The sequence below is a fragment of the Silene latifolia genome, chromosome 11 (assembly GCF_048544455.1).
Source record: "Silene latifolia isolate original U9 population chromosome 11, ASM4854445v1, whole genome shotgun sequence".
NCBI classification, from domain to species: domain Eukaryota; kingdom Viridiplantae; phylum Streptophyta; class Magnoliopsida; order Caryophyllales; family Caryophyllaceae; genus Silene; species Silene latifolia.
The window spans coordinates 13,775,851-13,794,355 of NC_133536.1; the positions used below are offsets into that span (position 1 = coordinate 13,775,851).

An 18,505-nucleotide genomic window follows, 5' to 3' on the forward strand; every position below is an offset into this window, starting at 1 on the left:
TAGTCCTCCACCTTGATGGCCCTGTCGGCTCGAATCCTGGCGGCATCTAGGCCCAGGCCTACATGCTTGATGAGCTCGTTTTTCAGGTCCCCCCTTGGGAGGCCCTTCATCAGCGCGAAGGCCGCCAGCTCGGGATTAATTTCTCGAATCTGCTGAACCTTGGCGTCGAACCTCTTCACATAGCTTCGTAGAGACTCCCCCCCTCCTGTCTTATAGTTAGGAGATCCGAAGTCTCCACGGCCCTCCTCTTGTTGCAAGAGTACTGGGCTAGAAAGGCGTCCCTTAGGTCGGCGTAGCAGTATACCGAGCCGTCGGACAGACCCTTGTACCAACTTTGAGCCATCCCATGCAAGGTCGTTGGGAAGACTCGGCACCAGACCTCATCGGGTTGTTCCCACACCGACATGTACGACTCAAAGGTCTCGGCATGGTCGGTGGGGTCGCTATCTCCTTTGTATGTGAGCGCCGGCAACTTAAGCTTGGTAAGCACGGCGGTTTCAAGGACATAGGCACTGAGGGGCTGTCTGACCACGTGTCGAACGACACGCGGCGATCGGCTCCTTGCATTCCTAGTCCGGCTTCTCTCCTCGTAGCGAGAAGGACTTCTCCTCCGACTCTGGTGAGTCGGGCTTCTTCTCCAACTCTGGCGAGTTGAGCTTCTTTCGTTCCTCCGGGGTGTGCCTCGTCTGTGCCGCGGCGACGCGGTTCTCTCACGAGTGCGAGAAGGACTTAGGTCTACCACGACCACTTTGGGCTCCTCCGGCGTCTTGACAGGGTCAGCTTCTCCTAATGCTACGTTCAAGTTTCTTGGAGTCACGTTTTGGGCCCTAATCTCCTGGACGATTTCCGCCGCTCTTGTCGGCGTGATAAAGATGAGCCGTACTCCCAGTGGTCCGGGAGCATCTTCGCTTTCTTTGTATCAACCACATGTCCCATGATGGTGACCTGGTCGGCGGGCGGCGGTGTATCTGGCATATTTGGCATCCCGAATTCCGGTTGGATTACTCCGCCGGTGGAGGGCTGCGCAACTCCGGAATTTTGGAAGGTATCATCTTGGTGTAGCTCGGTTTCGTCATTTACGAATACCTCTTGTTGCTTTGACATCTCCTTGGCTTTTTGGGTGGGTTTTTTGTGTTTATATTTTTTGTTTGGGAATGAATGTGACTAGCTTCTAGTGTCTATCCCCACAGACGGCGCCAATTGTTCTGGGTGTAATTCCAGAGCAAGTATTGTTTCCACCCGTGGCTTCGTAGAATGTCGTCTTTGCTCGAATCCTCCTTGCGGTCTCCTGAAACGATGAACAAACTGAGGGCTCGGCTTTGGCCGAGCGTACTCACTCCGACGCCCAAGTCAGTTAACTTAGAGGGATAAGTTGTTGCTTGGCTAAATGTATATTGTAGAGAGATAAGGAAGATATTACCAGATGAATAGTGATTCTTGGGTTTATTTGTGGATCCCTTCCTCAATGAAGGTTGAGGAGTATTTATAGACTTTCCCCTTTTGTCACGTAGTGGCCAAGTGGCCAAGTGGCTAGCAGGTGGAAAGACCGTTCTACCCTCGGCCGATGAACCTATGGCAGGCCGGCCGAGGGTCTTGGATATGAGTACGCGGATATGTGTCCCGGCTGACTAGTTACCCGGCCGAGACCCAGGTGACAGGCCGATGGGCTTCATCGGCTAGACTGTCTAAGTCGTTTGACTTTGCTGTGGATATCTTTGACCTTGCTCAATATGTTGACTTGGTCAGCGGTGCAGAATATGCCCCATCACTTGGAAAAAACACCTTTGAAGCAATATAAGAAAGTATTCTTCGCCCAAATTCTCCGAGTTAATGTAGCCTTGTGCCATCCAAAGCTCAATCAACATTTTCTTACTAATCTCCCAATCCTTGGGAAAGATAGCACAGTAGGCAAAACAAGTCTTCAAGGAAGGGTTAAGTTGATCGTAACTTAACTTCAATATGCGGGTCATCATGGCATAATTACTCTCACTAAGACAGTCTAAGCCTTTGACGTGAAATGATAACCACTCAGACTTGGATTGACCACGCAGAAGACTTCCTACTACTCTAATAGCAAGCGGGACATTGGTACACTTTTTTACAATCTCTTTGCCAAGTTTAACCCATTCTTCATCTCTTTCTTCTCCTTGAAACGCCATCCTTTCGAACAAATGTCATGACTCCGTTTCTGATAATCCTTGCAACAGATGTAATCGATCACCTGCAATCATGTGGGCAGTTGTTTTCGAGCGTGTAGTTACAATTATCCAACTCCCCCTTCCGCCAAACTTCAAAAACCCTTCGAACTGCTGCCATTCATGATAACTTTCAGTCCACACATCATCTAAGACGAGCAAGTATTTTTTCCCTCCAAGTTGCCGCTTAACTTCATTATGTATGTCCTCCAAAGACATTTTATCACTACCGGGTAATCCTTTCACCACCTTTGCTAAATGCCCTTTCAAGTCAAACTGTTGTTGATCCTGATCAGCAATGCAAGTCCACCTCTTCAGTGGGAATGCCTCAGTGATCCTAGGATCGTTATACACAATCGTTATACACAAGTTGGGCAAGAGCGGTTTTTCCTAAACCTCCCATCCCCATAATGGCAAGCAAAGAAACATTTGGGTGATCTACATTATGAGAACCCAACAACACACCTACAATCTTCTCCACCTCTTCCTCTCTCCCGATGATTACATCAGACAAACAAGAAGAAGTCTCCATCTTTGTAAATTTTATAGGTTTATAGTCAACCTTAAAACTATGCATAGTACTCTTAGTGGCAATGGTGTTCAACTTGTTGTTAACCGTTTTGACTTTACTTGAAATTCTGTGAGTAAGAATCTTAAACCGAGAAAAAAAGGAAGTCACCTTGTTGCGTCTGAGTTGATTCTGCTTGGCAAGGGTTAGGAACTCATCTAACACATCGTCCGCGTCGGAAATAGCATCTTTGAGCTCTTGAATGTAATGCTTCTCCTGGGCGTTAAGAGAGTCCTTCCTGGCATCAGCATCCTCAAGAACAGCTCGGACAGTTTGGACAGTGTTATGGAGGTCATCAAGCTCGGATCTGCAATGAGAAATGGAAAACAATGATTGCAACTGAGCCAGAGTTTGGATAGCAGTAAGTATAGTTTGAACTATAGCTAACGTTGTTGAAACGTCCATGATTGTGGGAATTGAATGATCTTTGTGAGTTTTTGTTTTATGATATTTGTAAATTGTAAATGCAAATATGTAAGATTATACTCCCTCCGTCTCGGTCAATTGTTGTCCTTTCGTTTTGGCACAAAGACCAAGGAAAGAGGAGATGACCAATAACTAAATGACAAGTTGAGCAAATTGAATAAGAATGATCAAATTACTCATTAAGTTCATTCTTAAAATAGAAAGGACAACAAATGACTGAGACACCCCAATATGGAAATGGACAACAAATGACCGGGACAGAGGGAGTATAAAGTATCTGAGATAAATTAAGTAGCGAAGTAGCAATTGAGATACGAAATTTCCATCAACTTGCAACTTGAATGATGGGAGTAGAAAATTCCTCATTTCATTTTTATATACTTGTTCACATTGTGTGATTGGGAATTAACTTAAAGTGCCTCCGATTCTTCGAAATTTCCACTTTTAAAGATTTGCGAGGAATGTTTCAAACAAATGAGCAATTTCTAAGAAAATACAACCGACAAATAAAGGATCTAAAATGAATAAGAAGTGAGGTAGCAATGAATAAGAAGTGATGTCATAATGGAGATGTCAGATGAGCGTCAGCAGTAAGAGGATTATACATCTGATATATTACCTCCAATTCTATAGTTTTTGAGTATTCTAATCAAGTTTTTGAGTTTTATTTTAAAGTTTTTGAGTTTTACTATAAAGTTTCTGAGTTTATTCACTTAAAAATTAAGCTCTAAAAAATTACAATAAAACTCAAAAATATTACATATTAGTTTAGTTAAATTTGAGTTTTGACGGAAAAAATGTTAAAATCTAACTTATAAACTTTAATATGCTCAAAGAAATATACATATGCTCAAAAACAAATAAAGTTTGAGGCAATAAGCTCAAAAAAAATACATATATGCTCAAAAAATAAAAAAGTTGGATGTAATACATCCGATGTATGTTCCTTTTTCTAGTCAGATGAGTGGTCTACAAATAAAGGAGTTTATGAGTCAATTATATCCTTCATAAAATCCAGATGTCCTCTCAAATTCTTACACTCCGAAATCTATCTTTAATAATTACGATCATAATCTTTCTTCGAAGTTATGCGTATTACGAAAAACAATACTGTATTATTTTAAAATCAAAACTCTAACTAATTTTCCAATGAAACTAGGGAAATCAATGATCAGAACAAAAGCAAGCATGCCTACAACCGTAAGAGGAGACGGGAGGGGTAAAATAGTCAAAAGCATAAGAGAAATGCCAACCGCGAGTGCGAAACAATAAAATTAAAGATGGGTAAAAGAATTACCTCAGTAATTAAAATCTGGGGTTAAATCTTGATTTGATCTGAATCTGGATTGACTCGTCCTTGATCAATTTGTTTTTGTAAATTACTGCAAATCTGCAATAAGTAAAATCACATACCATTGGGTTTCCTTGCAAAGAGGTAGAAAAAATCTTTCATAAATTACAAATTTTAGTGTAATAACTTCCACATATTATATTCAAGTGCTAAAATTACTTTATCCGTCGGTCGTTTGTTTATCTGTCTTATTTTTGAGTAATAAATTAAGATTATCGATTTTTGGTACTCCAAACTTTTACATATAGACCTCTAACATAAGTATAAAACATTGTGTCATATAGACCTTATACTCTCTCTGTTCCGGTCTTTTTTTGTCCTATTTCATTTTGGGTGTCTCAGTTAATTGTTGTTCTTTCTATTTTAAGAATGTACTTATTAAACAATTTGATCATTCACATTCAATTTGTTTCACTTGTCATTTAGTTTTGGAAAAATTACAAATAACCATCACGTATTTGCGTATTTTTACAAATTACCACCATGTATTTACGTTTTTACAAATAACCCCACACTTTCACGTATACTCCCCAATCACCACCGTATATTTGACTCGAGACTCATTTTTCATATTTTCCGACTCTTAAATTAACGATTTATCTGAAATACCCATATTACCCTCATGTTTTTCTGAAAATTCACCTAATAATCAATCCAACCTATATGCTTCTCTGGAAATTCAATCTTCATCGTCTTCAACTACATCTTCATAATTATAATTTCAACTATTAATTATTATCATTTTTAATCAACAATTAATCAAAAATTTCTCACTACTTTCTCTCTAGTTCATCAATGGAGAAAACCTTCACACCTCCATTGATACACCAACAACAACATCCATCAAAAATAACAAAACCTTCATCTGATACCAATATTAATACTCAATTGATTCAACGTATGTTGAATTTTAATCAAAACCTTTCTCCAAATCGGACTATTTTTAAGTGATCGGTTTATTTCGTTAAGACCATCTTCGCAATTTGATCTTTTTTCGGTGTCGAAAACCCTGCCATCGTCGTCATCTTCGGGGAGTTATGCGGTTTGCGAAGATGGGTCGGGGTGTGTACTGCGATGTTGAAGGCAACATTGTTGGGTCGGAATTTGGGTTGTTTTCTCCGGGTAGAGCGGATAAAGGGTCGGAAAACAATTGTACAAACATAAATTCAGAATAGGAAAGCTCTGCCAAAAATTGTACAAACTTGATTGCAATTGAATTGATTTTTGGGGTTGGATATTTTGGGGCTAACAATTTGGGAAAGTAGAAAAATAGCCAGAAAGAAGTTAAGAAGTACGGAGTATGTGATTTGGATGTTTGATGCCTATTGCCTAATACTGATGGAGGAAGAAAGATTTAGTGACTTTGGAAATTGATCGAATAATGAAGTTGATTATGAGAAATTGATGATGTAATTGGGGATTTACGGATTTAGGGAATTGGGGATTTAGGGTTTGTGGGAAATAAGGGAGTATAATCATTCTTGTAGGGAAGGGTAATCTTGGTATTTAACGTAAATCGTACTTAACAAGACGGAAAATATGAAAAAATGAGTCTCGGGTCAAATATACGGTGGTGATTGGGGAGTATACGTGAAAGTGTAGGGGTTATTTGTAAAAATGCAAATACGTGGTGGTAATTTGTAAAAATACGTAAATACGTGGTGGTTATTTGTAATTTCCTCTTTAGTTTTCTTGGTCTTTGTGTCAAACCAAAAAATAACAATTAACCGGGACGTATATTAAGAATGCATCTAATGGGCAATTTGCCCTACAACATCTACAAGGTCACAAGTTTACCCTAGATTTTTGTTTTCGTGTACCCTCCTTTTAAAAAAATCAAAGTTTTGAGTGACCGCAACTCTCGAGTTTCGGCCACTAATTCGGAAAGCAATGATTTTTTGACCAAAACGAAAATCTCATAAATACGATCAATTTAATGCAAAATTGATCTCGCTGTCAAGCGGGGTAGCTCCCACTGAAGCAATTGTAGGCTTTGTAGCAGCTCTATATATAACCCTCTCTTTCGCTACAGGTGGACTATCGACCGAAAGAACGACAGTCATAGGTCGAGACTATTTAATCTCGGGGACACCGGTGAATAAAGAACAAAATACGCCATAGTACAAGAAAAAGAATCAATCGCTCTCATAGGGGAACCAATATAACGTATTGAATATCCCTTACAGTTTTATGCCCGGGAAATTCATAGTAATACCTTAATTTCTCAACGGAAACAAGCATTTTATAATGTACATGCATGTAGAAATATTTCTACTTGACTAGCTTTTCAAAAGATACAGACTAACAAATCTCACCTTCATCCCTACGCCTAAAATCGCCATTAGAGAATAGAAATAAGAACTCTAGGTATGAAGGTTAACACCATTTCATGATTCCTCTTGACGAGCTTGTGCAATAGCTATCTCATAATCTAACTTGTTCAGAAACTACTCACTCACATGTTTAGCTTCAGAGATCATTGTCATGGATCATGCTTGGATCCAGACCAACCCCGCCACGTTTGGTTAGGCCACAAATATGACGAAATAGCTGAACTCATTTGGGATTCTTCCACCACAGTTGCATCTACTATATAGTGTTTTCCCACCTAAACAAACATCAAAATTGGCATTCAAATAGTGTAGGAGCCAAATGAGAAATAATGAGCCTATTCAAATCCTTCGTCAAGTTTATATTGTTCTCATTTGAATTTGGTCCTCAACCATTTGACCGACGGCGATATAAGCGACAAATATTGAGCTGATATGATTCTTTCAGAGTGTTTTTGATCAACAGCGATATAATAGCCGACAAAGTTCATATTATTTGATCACCAAAGTCAAATAGCAACAATATAAGTACGATAGAGGGGGTAATCTTTATACTAGATGATAAAAGGAAAATTTGAAACCTTTGTCATGTAATTATGATAGGAACTGCCGAAGTGTTAAACTATAGAAATTCTTCGTCGCTGACATCAATTTCTGGTTGATGAGCTGATCACTTGAAGAACTAGCCCAGGCCGTCAGTTTGAGAAACAGAGCAAATTCTCCTTTATAACATTAACCTTTTTAAACCAAACCCCTACAACATGACGAAATTAATAAAAAGCTTTGTCTCAAAATATAAAAGGTAAAGTGGGAGCAGATGAAATGCCAAAATCTGACAGGTGGTGGCAGAATCAAATGCATCAGTAGATAAGCGAGTAATACCGTGATACCTGCACCATAAAGGCATCCAGCAAATTCCCATCAGAACTGGCCACAAGGCAGTCTATATATAAATCCCAACAGGTATTTCCCTCCACAATACATAGAGATGAAAAATCAATTCTAGGCCTGAAAAAAACGAGTCAAAATCATTGCCATAAAATTAAATTCTAGGTTTCAGTCACGATCACACAATATCAGCTCTTACGGCCAAATCTCGCTAAACGTGGCTATTATCACCTCAAAATGCAGCCACAACAATTTTCAAGAACTTTACACGACATTTGCATTTTGGTTTTGACCTTAATTTAAAATAATGAATTTATTTGTTGCAATATCCTTAATAAACCATTACTGTATTGATGCTATAACAAATATTTTTTGAACAAATTTCCTACCAGCTCCGCTTTTACTTCTCAGTAGACCTCGGTGTAGAGCCAGTGCCATTTCTGACGACAATTCTTCACCAAATAATGAATTGATCCCTCTGATATGTGCCAAGACTCAGTAACTGATGTCTGACAATTTAAGAAAGTTATCCAAAGAAGGGATCGAATAAAGGGGAGGCTAAAACAAGGGCACAAGTAAGAAGCGGATCACACTCGAGAGTTTGACCAAATCATCGAATTGTAAAGATTGAAAAGGGGAGATGAAATTGGAAGTGTTCAATTGATTAATCAGAATAAACAAAAAACCATGTAAATGCTATTTTTCAGTTCAGACTTCAACAGGTCGAGGAATGCAGCATGAACTACGTGAGTTAAGATAACAAACGTTCATCAGAAACTTATATACAAACTACGTACCTGATACATCGGCGCAGCTGTTGCATTGCAATCACCTTAAATACATTATGACCAACCTTTAATAAACAGAGTAAAAATTAAAAACCAGTTTATTCAAATGTACTCCCTACGTCACAAATCACAATCATTTGTTTAACTTTTTTAATCTTTGTGCGGGGTATTATATTTATAACCAAGGTAAACAGATGATTGACGTGCAGGGAGTATCAAAGAAAAGTAATTACGATGCCTTCACATTTGTTTACTAATCTCCCAATCCTTGGGAAAGATAGCACAGTAGGCAAAACAAGCCTTCAAGGACGGGTTAAGTTGATTGTAAACAAATGATTATGATAGAGGGATACCACCTAATTCTGCTACAGCTTCCATGACAAAAAAATGTAGAATTGATTCAAGGTAAATCATGCACAAACTTATGTTAGCCTATTGTGTTAAACAGGCTAGAATCCAATGAAATAAGAATGCAAGCCACACACGGTATATTTGAACGGACATTGTGCACCAGTTGCAGCTAGGTCTCCCATAAGATGAATGCTTCCATTTTTGCAGTCCAAATCCCCGTGGAAAAACAAATCAAATGACAGCTGAAGCTGAAGGAGTGAGTGTCCTGGATTAGCTTCATGTCACGGGTTTTGGCTTGGACAAACACAATTTCGTTTCCTTTGTTGCTTTCGTTACCGATTAATCTATGTACCGAAATGAAATGCCACTGAGAGTTGCCTGAACAACACAAAGCACAATTCAGAATGCAATGCTGGCGAAATGCGGATGATATACCCTTGCTAAAGGCTTATTTGGCATACCTCTTTTCCCCTAATCTCGACACCTTCACATAACAATAGTTAAACAAATAAAGTTCAATTTCTAAACACAGACACTCGAATTAAAACCGTTCTATAAAGTACAAAGGTTAACACAATAATTGCTGCTATCATTATTCTCTTAATATCTCTAACCTAATACTTCTTCCGTTCCATTGAATTGTTTACGTATTCCGTTTTGGGCCGTTCCATTTGATTGTTTACGTTTCAATTTTTGTACATGTTTTGAGCTTGTAAATGACCAAAGTGCCCATACTTTTAATTAACCAAGCTCACCCTCCACCGACTACCACTGACAGCACCAACCACCACTAAAATCACCACTGAAATCCCTACACACCGACCATCACTAACACCACCACCTCCAGCAAATCCGACCTCTATCTTCTTATTCCTTAATCTATTAGTATTTGATAATATTCCCATAATATCATACGGAGTATTAAATTCTATTCCGTATCCCACAAGACTATTCTCTATGACACGGCAAGTGATGAGATGTGTTGGATGAGGGGCCAGTCGTCCCCATTCGGTTCTTGGCACCTTTCAAACAAACTCTCGGAAGACAGCGCAATGTCAAGTTTCTGGAGAGAGGTGAGTTTGGGCATCCATCTCGGCATGGATTTCAGTTTGGGACACCACCAAATGTCAAGATCACGGAGGGAAGTGCAGATCGCATTCCCTCCGGCAATTCCTCCATCTCTTTAATTCCAATCAAATGCAAGGAATGAAGGGTAGCAGCAAGGTTATGCCATGACATCCCACCCAACTCCACTTTTGGACATTCTATTATATACAAATACTCCAAGGCAGCAAGATGCTCCAACCATCCTCCCACGCTCTTAAGTTGAGGGCAATCATATATGCTCAGGTATCGCAGCGAAGATAATAAACAGGTCGGAAACTCATTAACTTCTCCCAACCTCTCCATTCCCTCATCTTTATCTATATATATCTGTACAAGAAACTGAGAGTACTCGGTTGACATTGATTTCAGCCACTCCAAGTTGTTGATTTCCAGCTTCTTCAATTTCGGATGTGACGACAGTGGCTGATGACAAGGTGTGCATCTCATATCTCTTATGGAATCATATATTACCAGACTTTCGAGTTGCGGACATAAAGGGACAAACATCATCTTTTCGCAATATTTTATACTGAGATTCTTTAGTTGAGGAAAACAGGGAGATGATACCCACTCTAATCGTGCTTCTCGGCTGCTCACACTCTCACTAGGATTGACTACGTGCGACCCTGATTCTGATCTCCGCCACCACCCTTTTAACTTGGGCAATTTATGAAAACTGAGGTTATTGAGGCAGGGAAAGAAGGATGATCCTTCATCCGAGACAAGTGTTTCTGAGTCCGCCACATATTCCATATTCGGCAATCCTGAAATCTCTAGCGTCTTAAGGTGGGCCAGTTTCCCAATTTGCCAAGGCAGATAGAGAAGCTCACTACAATCTTTGATCTTCAAAGTGACAAGATTAGGGAAATCGAACGACGCCGAGTTATCCCCCCTCCCTGGCCATCTCGGTATCGTCTCGCCATGATAACCCTTCAACTTCAATACCTTGACATCAGGATGAGGCTCCATCTCTTCCAGCAATGCTTGCTCAGACTCCTTGCTTCCATACTCCTCCCCGCGTCTAAAGCTAATAACAATCTTCTCTAGGTGTTCCTTACTCCTTAAATAGCCTCCCCCGCTTTGTTCTTCCTTCACAAATTTTGCATTTTCAAGAACTGCTATTTCAATCGTCAATTCCCCTTTCAATTTGTTCAGGTGATTTAGGTCTTCCAACCCATTAAAGCATTGCTTTGAAGCTGAACTTGGTCGAGAACCAACCATAAATTGGCATAGAGTTTGCAGATTGGTCAACATACCTATGCCTGCCGGCATTGGCACATATCTCAGTGCATCACAGGCACCTATATCTAAGGTGCTTAGATCAACTAGCTTGCTCACATCATCTGGCAATTGTTTTAAACTCTTACAATTATATAAATTCAAAGTTTGGAGATTTACTAGCTTTGTTATTGACTTGGGAAGAACTTCTAGATTGGTATTGTATGAGAGGTCTAAACTCCTCAGATGCAACAGTTGACCTATTGATTTTGGTAAACTTTTGGCCCATGAATGACTCAAATCCAGTGACCTTAAGCGTGTCCATTTCAGTATTGATTTACTTGCTAGTAATTGGTCCACTCTACGTGTACCCATAATTTGAAGACATGTACGAACATGAGTATTATTGAAGATATGTTGTGCATAAGAGTCACTCACACTGGAAGTATCAAAACTCATATGTGGTGCGAAAGAGACATGGCGAACTCGTTTACCCACACTGGAAGTATCAAAACTTATCCTACAAATTTCTCCGCCTGCTACTTTTTCAGCAAAATCATGCAAGAGATCATGTATCTTAAACAATACTTTCTTCCCGATTTTATCCTCGAGTAAATCTTGGAAAAAACACCTTTGAAGCAATATAAGAAAGTAGTCCTCGCCCAAATTCTCTGAATTAATGTAGCCTTGTGCCATCCAAAGTTGAATCAACAGTTTCTTACTAATCTGCCAATCCTTGGGAAAGATAGCACAGTACGCAAAACAAGCTTTCAAAGAAGGGTTGAGTTGATCATAACTTAACTTCAGTATGCGGGTTATTGTATCATTACTTTCACCAAGAAAGTCTAACCCTTTTTCATGAAATGACAGCCACTTAGACTTGGATTGACCACGCAGAAGACTTCCTACCACTCTAATAGCAAGCGGAACATTGGTGCACTTTTTAACAATTTCTTTGCCAAGGTTAACTAGTTCATCATCTCTTTCTTCTGCTTGAAACGCCATCCTTTCAAACAAATGCCATGAATCGGATTCTGACAAACCTCGCAACTCATGCATTTGATCACCTCCAATCATTTGGGCAGTTGTTTTTGAGCGCGTGGTTACAATTATCCAACTCCCCCTTCCCCCTACCTTCAAATACCCTTCAAACTGCTGCCATTCATCATAACTTTCAGTCCACACGTCATCTAAGATGAGCAAATATTTTCTCCCTTCTAGTTGCTTCTTAACTTCATGATGTATCTCCTCCAAAGACGACTTATCATCAATGGATGGTCCTTTCACCACTTTCCCTAAAAACGCTTTCAAGCTCCACTGCTGTTCATCCTGATCAGCAATGCAAGTCCACCTCTTCAGTGGGAATGCCTCAGTGATCCTAGGATCGTTATACACAAGTTGGGCAAGAGCGGTTTTTCCTAAACCTCCCATCCCCATAATGGCAAGCAAAGAAACATTTTGCTGATCAACATTATTGGAACCCAATAACAAAGCTATAATCTTCTCCACATCGTCCTCCCTCCCGATGATTTTATCACACAAAAAAGAAGAAGTCTCCTCCTTTGTAAATTTCATAGGCTTACAGTCAACCTTAAAACTAAATTTATCACTCTTGGTGGCAATTTTGTTCAACTTGTCGTTAACCATTTTGACTTTACTTGAAAGTCCGTGAGTAAGAAGCTTAAACCGAGAAAAAAAGGATTTCACCTTGTTGCGTTTGAGTTGCTTCTGCTTGGCAAGGGTTAGGAACTCATCTAACACATCATCGGCGTCGTAAACAGCATCTTTGAGCTCTTGGATGTAATTCTTCTCCTGGAAGTTAAGCGAGTCCTGCTTGGCATCAGCATCCAAAAGAACAGCTCTGACGGTTTGGACAGTGTTCTGGAGATCATCAAGCTGGGATTTGCAGTCAGAGATGGAGCACACTGACTGCATCAGACCCAAAGTTTGGATAGCAGCAAGTATAGTTTGAACTAAAGATAACGTTGTTGAAAGATCCATGATTGTGGGAAAGGAATGATTTCTCTGAGTTTTTGTTTTGTTTTTCTGTATGTTTGTAAATGCAAGATTTCAGATAAATGGATAAGCAATAATAAAGAGGGCAAGATTTCAGAACCGCATACGCGTTTTGTAAATTTTGTTGACTGGTAAAGACTTTTGTCATTGAAATGTCAATGCCAAGTAGGCCAGTAGGACTGGAGTTCGGTTAGATTATCAAATCGGCTCCTTTACACCCACAAGGCCACAACTACAAGGAAGTAATTATTCTCATTGAAAGTTCGAATAATGGAGAACTCAACACTAATAAGTTCAATTTCTTTTTTGAATCAAATTTTTCTCATTGAATCTTTTATTACAGATTTCTTACACAGCTCAATGAAAGATTTGTGCTCGGTGTACCACCAATGAGTTATACTCCTTCCTATTTTAGATAATGAGCTTGAAACATGAATGATGTTGTCGGAAATTCATCCTTTCATTTTCAGACTTGTTCACATTATTATGTAAATGGGATTTGGAATAAACATAATACTCTCTCCGATTCTTCGGAATTATATTACCTTTTTAAAATTTGTGAGGACGATTTCAATCAACTGATTTGAGGGTGCGGATAATGGAGATATGAGATGAGTGGTCTAAAAATAAAGGAGTCCAATTATTTGAGTTCACAGTTGATAAAATCCACACACTTTGTTCACAGTTTATAAGATCCAATTATTTGAGTTCACAATTTATTTGAATTCAAACGACAATCAGTAAACTTGACTTGCATTTTAGACTCCCAAATCACAATAAATCTTCCGTGTGATGGGTATATTCGTCACAACTCACAAGCTTGTGACGGGTCAAGTATCACCCAATTGGGTCATTGGGTGGATAAGACAAAAGTAGGAGTGCCTAGGGAATTACAAATGACTTGTCTTAATCTACCAAAAGTGCGTTTTATTTGACCCGTCATAAGCTTTGTGACGGATATCGGTAAACTTGACTTGCATTTTAGTCTCCGAGATCAATGGGCGTCTCATTCTAATGTTTCATACATTCAATTTGATTTTGTCCATCAATTTAGAAATATGATTGAAACTACTGCATATGATTACAGATACTTAATAATTGATCAAAAGGATATAAGATTATAAGGTACTCCGTATAATTACAGACACGAATATGACTATACCAGTACCACAATCACGGAAACGAGGTAAAACCGTAAAATTAAATGAGTGGAGCAAAATTGTAAGAAATGTACAAGATGAGAGAAATAAATAAGACAAAACAATAAGATTAGATAAGGGTAAAAGAATTACCACAGTAATTAAATTCTTGACTTGATCTCAGTTGGATTTACTTCGTCCCTACAAATGAATATTTTTGCTGCGTTTAAATACCTAATGTTACCTCTTTCCTTCTTGTTGTCTCCCTGCATTTTGTTTTTTGTTTTTTTGGGTGATTTTTATGATGTGAACCATCTGGTTTATTTGTTTTTTGGGGTGTGATTGTGTGACTATGATGAACTATCTGATTTAGTGCGGATTCGAGTGTATGAGTAAATTTCCTCCCCATTGCTCCTTATCTTATACTCCTTCCTATTTTGAATAACTGTCCCATTTGGACAATTGCATGAATATTAAGAAATGGAGTTAAAATAATAAAAAGTATGGAGTTAAAATAATGAAAAGTATTGTATAGGGGTAAGAATATAAGAATTAAATAATGAAAAATATTGAATATGATGGTTTAAGGGTGGTTGAGGTGGTAAATAAAGAAAATAGTTAAGGGTAGGAAAGTCAAAAAAACATGTTCAAATTTGGCAAATGTGACAGTTATGTGAATAGACGGAAATGGCAAATGAGACAGTTATTCGGAATAGGAGGGAGTATATATATATATATATATATAACTGGTTTAAAGCACTGTGGATGCGTCACGTGTCAACTCAGCTTTAAATACAAGTATTAATTACAGCTGAACATTAAATATAAACATAATAGATGCGGTATAAATCTCACAAAATATTAATTATAACTTAATAAATTTTATTAGTATAAAATTACATTAAATAATTATGGTGATTTGATTCTAAATTTATTAAAAAAATATTTTGATAAAAATTCTAAAATGTAAATAATTACATTTATTGCGAAAAATGATTCAAATTGAGTATAATTTTCATTATATTTATTGAGAACTTGTGATTTGTAGAGATGATTAAAGTGAGTGCCTTATAATATTTTATATTTACGTAAAAATACATCTTCAGAAAGGTATAAAACTTACCATTAAATCATAAGAAAAATATATTTGGAAGAGTCATTGTATTTGTTAAAAACATAACTTAAAAAAACTACTTAGAGATAAATTTTTATGTGGGAATGAAAAAAATTATATTGCGAGAAATTGAATACATGTGTGATTTTGAAAGGTTTAAATAGTGTGATAACGAGTATGTGTACGACTGTACGAGTATGTATGTACACAGTGATCGCGAATGCATTTGAATTATCAAAACAAAAGTAATGATTATTAAATAATATATTATTATAAAAGACATGAAAAAGTAGTAAAAAAAACGTTACATTTTTCTTTAGTATCTTTAATTAAAATACGTATACGTCTAGTATAAATATTGATTATGTCTAGCTAAATATTACTTTTAGTTAAATATTTTATATTTTAGATTTTAAATACTTAGAAGTTAATCCTCAAAAAATATTATTTGAGAAAGTTTCATCTATTTTATTTACAGGTAACTCTTAAACATCATTTATATATAGTTGTTTAAAAATACAAAAGGTGCAATTTTTATAGATATGTTTGACACATAACAGATGCAAAACACAATCAAAACATTTGAATAGTTGAGTTTGAACTCTATATATTAATACATAAATATCACACGTTATAGAATAAAAGAATTAAAAATTACATAAAATTATATTCACATCATTTTGAACAAATATTAATTAATTTGGAACCTAACGTATTGTGAAATGATATAATTTGAAAACTTAATGTTGATTGTTTCATTATTCGAATAAATTTTATTTTAATTAATATGATATTTGATCAGTTACAAAATAATTTATAAAACTTTGATCAATATAATTAATTATCACTTATTAATTTTAATTTTAATTGTATGTATTTTATTTTAAAATATTGAAAATAAACCTATAAAAATTAAATTTGAGAAACATTAATTTATTTTTATTTATAAATAAAAATATTAAAGGTCATATACTCCCTCCTATTCTACATAAACCCCCATATTCATGGGTGTTGGAATATGTGTCCTCCGACAATAATGCGATCACAACTGTCGATCATGATGATCACATGTTTAAGTCTCATTTTAAGAATACATGGGGGAAGTAATATTTTACTACCAACCTGGTCCACACATATCGGTAATGATTGGTCAATAGAGTTTGACATTATTTTTCATAGCGACGGTGGTGATCAGTTGATCCCCTTAGGTCATACATAAAGGGTAACACTCTTAATTGAATATTTAGTTGATCGTATGACGATACGAGTCAATTAAATTACTTAAAATTGACGGACGATTTTGGAAGTAATATTTACGTATCTCATTGTAATTTGATTAAATAAGATACGGTATAAGTAATCGAATTGTTTTATTGCTTAGATGAAATTATTGTTTACGGAAACAATTGAAACTGAATGAATAATTTATTATAAATAAAAGTCGTTGTGATTTATAATTAATAAACCGTTTCGGTACAAGTAATTATGAATTACTAAGTCGATTTTGTACATGACGTATTTTTATTAATACGTTGATTTTTAATATGTTAAAAATGCATGACAATTTTACATGACTTGTGACATGTGACAAATTGATAAATTGACAAAGATAAAATGGAACCCATTTTATCTAATACTAGTATTGGTGCCCGGCTTCGCCCGGGCTACCTCTACTTACCATTAATTTTTTTTCATTAAATAAAATTACTTAAAGTTGCATAACCCATAAATTTATCATTAATGTATTTTTCTATAACATATCCTAAAATTACCATGAAATAAATTTTGAGACAAATTCACTACTTATGCTATTAATATTTTACTCTTATTAATGAAACAATAGTAATAACATTCACTACTTGCCCGTAATCATTGTTACTTTCACTATTCCCGCCGTAATTATTGTTACTATCACTATCGTCGCATTAATATTGATAATTTCACTATACCGTCGTAATTATTGTTACTTTTAATATTGCCGCATTAATATTGATTATTTCACTACTCCCGTTGTTGTTTCTACCACTTTCATTAATCTCGTTGATATATTTATATAAATATATTACATATATGCATTAAATCAAATCGAAAGAATTATGCAATATTATATATTATGAAATCACTCTTATTAATGAAACAATAGTAATAACATTCACTCCTTGCCCGTAATCATTGTTACTTTCACTACTCTCGCCGTAATTATTGTTACTGTCACTACCGTCGCATTAATATTGATAATTTCACTACTCCCGCCGTAATTATTGTTACTTTCATTATTGTCGCATTAATATTGATTATTTCACTACTCCCGTTGTTGTTTCTACCACTTTCATTAATCTCGTTGATATAGTTATATAAATATATTACATATTTGCATTAAATTAAATCAAAAGAATTATGCAATATTATATATTATGAAATCTAACTTGAATTATTTATAACCTACTTATATTATATTTTTATATGTTAAATTATTAACATCTCTATACATCTAATAAAATATAAAGTTTATTAAAATTGCATAGATTTTAAATTTAATATATAATTTTATGATGATAATAATTAATATCATAAGTGTGCATATTTATACTAATTAGTTATTTTATTTTAAGGAAATTTACCGTCTTCTAGTCCTCTATAAATATTTAGGAAAATTATCAAACATCTTTTTTCTTTTAGTCTCCTTGAATTTGACCATCTTAATTAATTATTTATTTTAAGGAAACCGACCATCTTAATTAATTATTTTATTTTAAGAAAATTGACCATGTTTTAGTCTCATACAAATATTTAGGAAAATAATCTAGCTTCTATATAATTTAATTTTAACCCAAACTATATAATATTTGCATTGAGATCCCTTAATCGAGTCCATCACATGGTGCTAGTGATTTAAAACTATACAGTATAATTAATTTGTATAACTTTCTTTAATTATATTAAAGTCCCTTGGTTTCTGGATTTAATATATAGTACTAGGTTTGGTGCCCGGCTTCGCCCGGGCTACCTCTATT

General features: G+C 36.3%; 3 protein-coding genes across 19 annotated transcripts in view; all 3 read right to left on the minus strand.

Annotated features, from left to right (window-relative positions):
* Nucleotides 1–3,242, minus strand: part of LOC141611112 (uncharacterized) — a 137,110-nt gene extending 133,868 nt beyond the window's left edge. For all 3 annotated transcript variants that reach the window (XM_074429553.1, XM_074429551.1, XM_074429552.1), the window contains exon 1: nt 2,875–3,242. In XM_074429553.1, the coding sequence (XP_074285654.1) occupies nt 2,875–3,168 (294 nt within the window). In that variant the 5' untranslated portion in view covers nt 3,169–3,242. The remainder of the gene's footprint in view (nt 1–2,874) is intronic.
* The window catches only part of LOC141611110 (putative disease resistance protein RGA1), a 135,958-nt gene extending 121,219 nt beyond the window's left edge, over nt 1–14,739 (minus strand). The window contains exons 1-5 of one of the 15 annotated variants that reach the window (XM_074429538.1): nt 9,049–13,573; nt 8,556–8,611; nt 7,753–7,878; nt 7,452–7,624; nt 6,662–7,148 (exon numbers count right to left, since the gene is read on the minus strand). In XM_074429538.1, the coding sequence (XP_074285639.1) occupies nt 10,002–13,223 (3,222 nt within the window). In that variant the 5' untranslated portion in view covers nt 13,224–13,573 and the 3' untranslated portion in view covers nt 6,662–7,148; nt 7,452–7,624; nt 7,753–7,878; nt 8,556–8,611; nt 9,049–10,001. Of the gene's footprint in view, nt 1–6,661; nt 7,149–7,451; nt 7,625–7,752; nt 13,574–14,530 lie in introns of those variants that run through there. The other 14 variants (XM_074429536.1, XM_074429537.1, XM_074429535.1 and 11 more) reach the window with 14 other exon arrangements.
* LOC141612964 (putative disease resistance protein RGA3) overlaps nt 1–18,505 on the minus strand; it is an 87,041-nt gene that overhangs the window by 13,533 nt on the left and 55,003 nt on the right. The gene's annotated exons all lie outside the window — the stretch shown is intronic.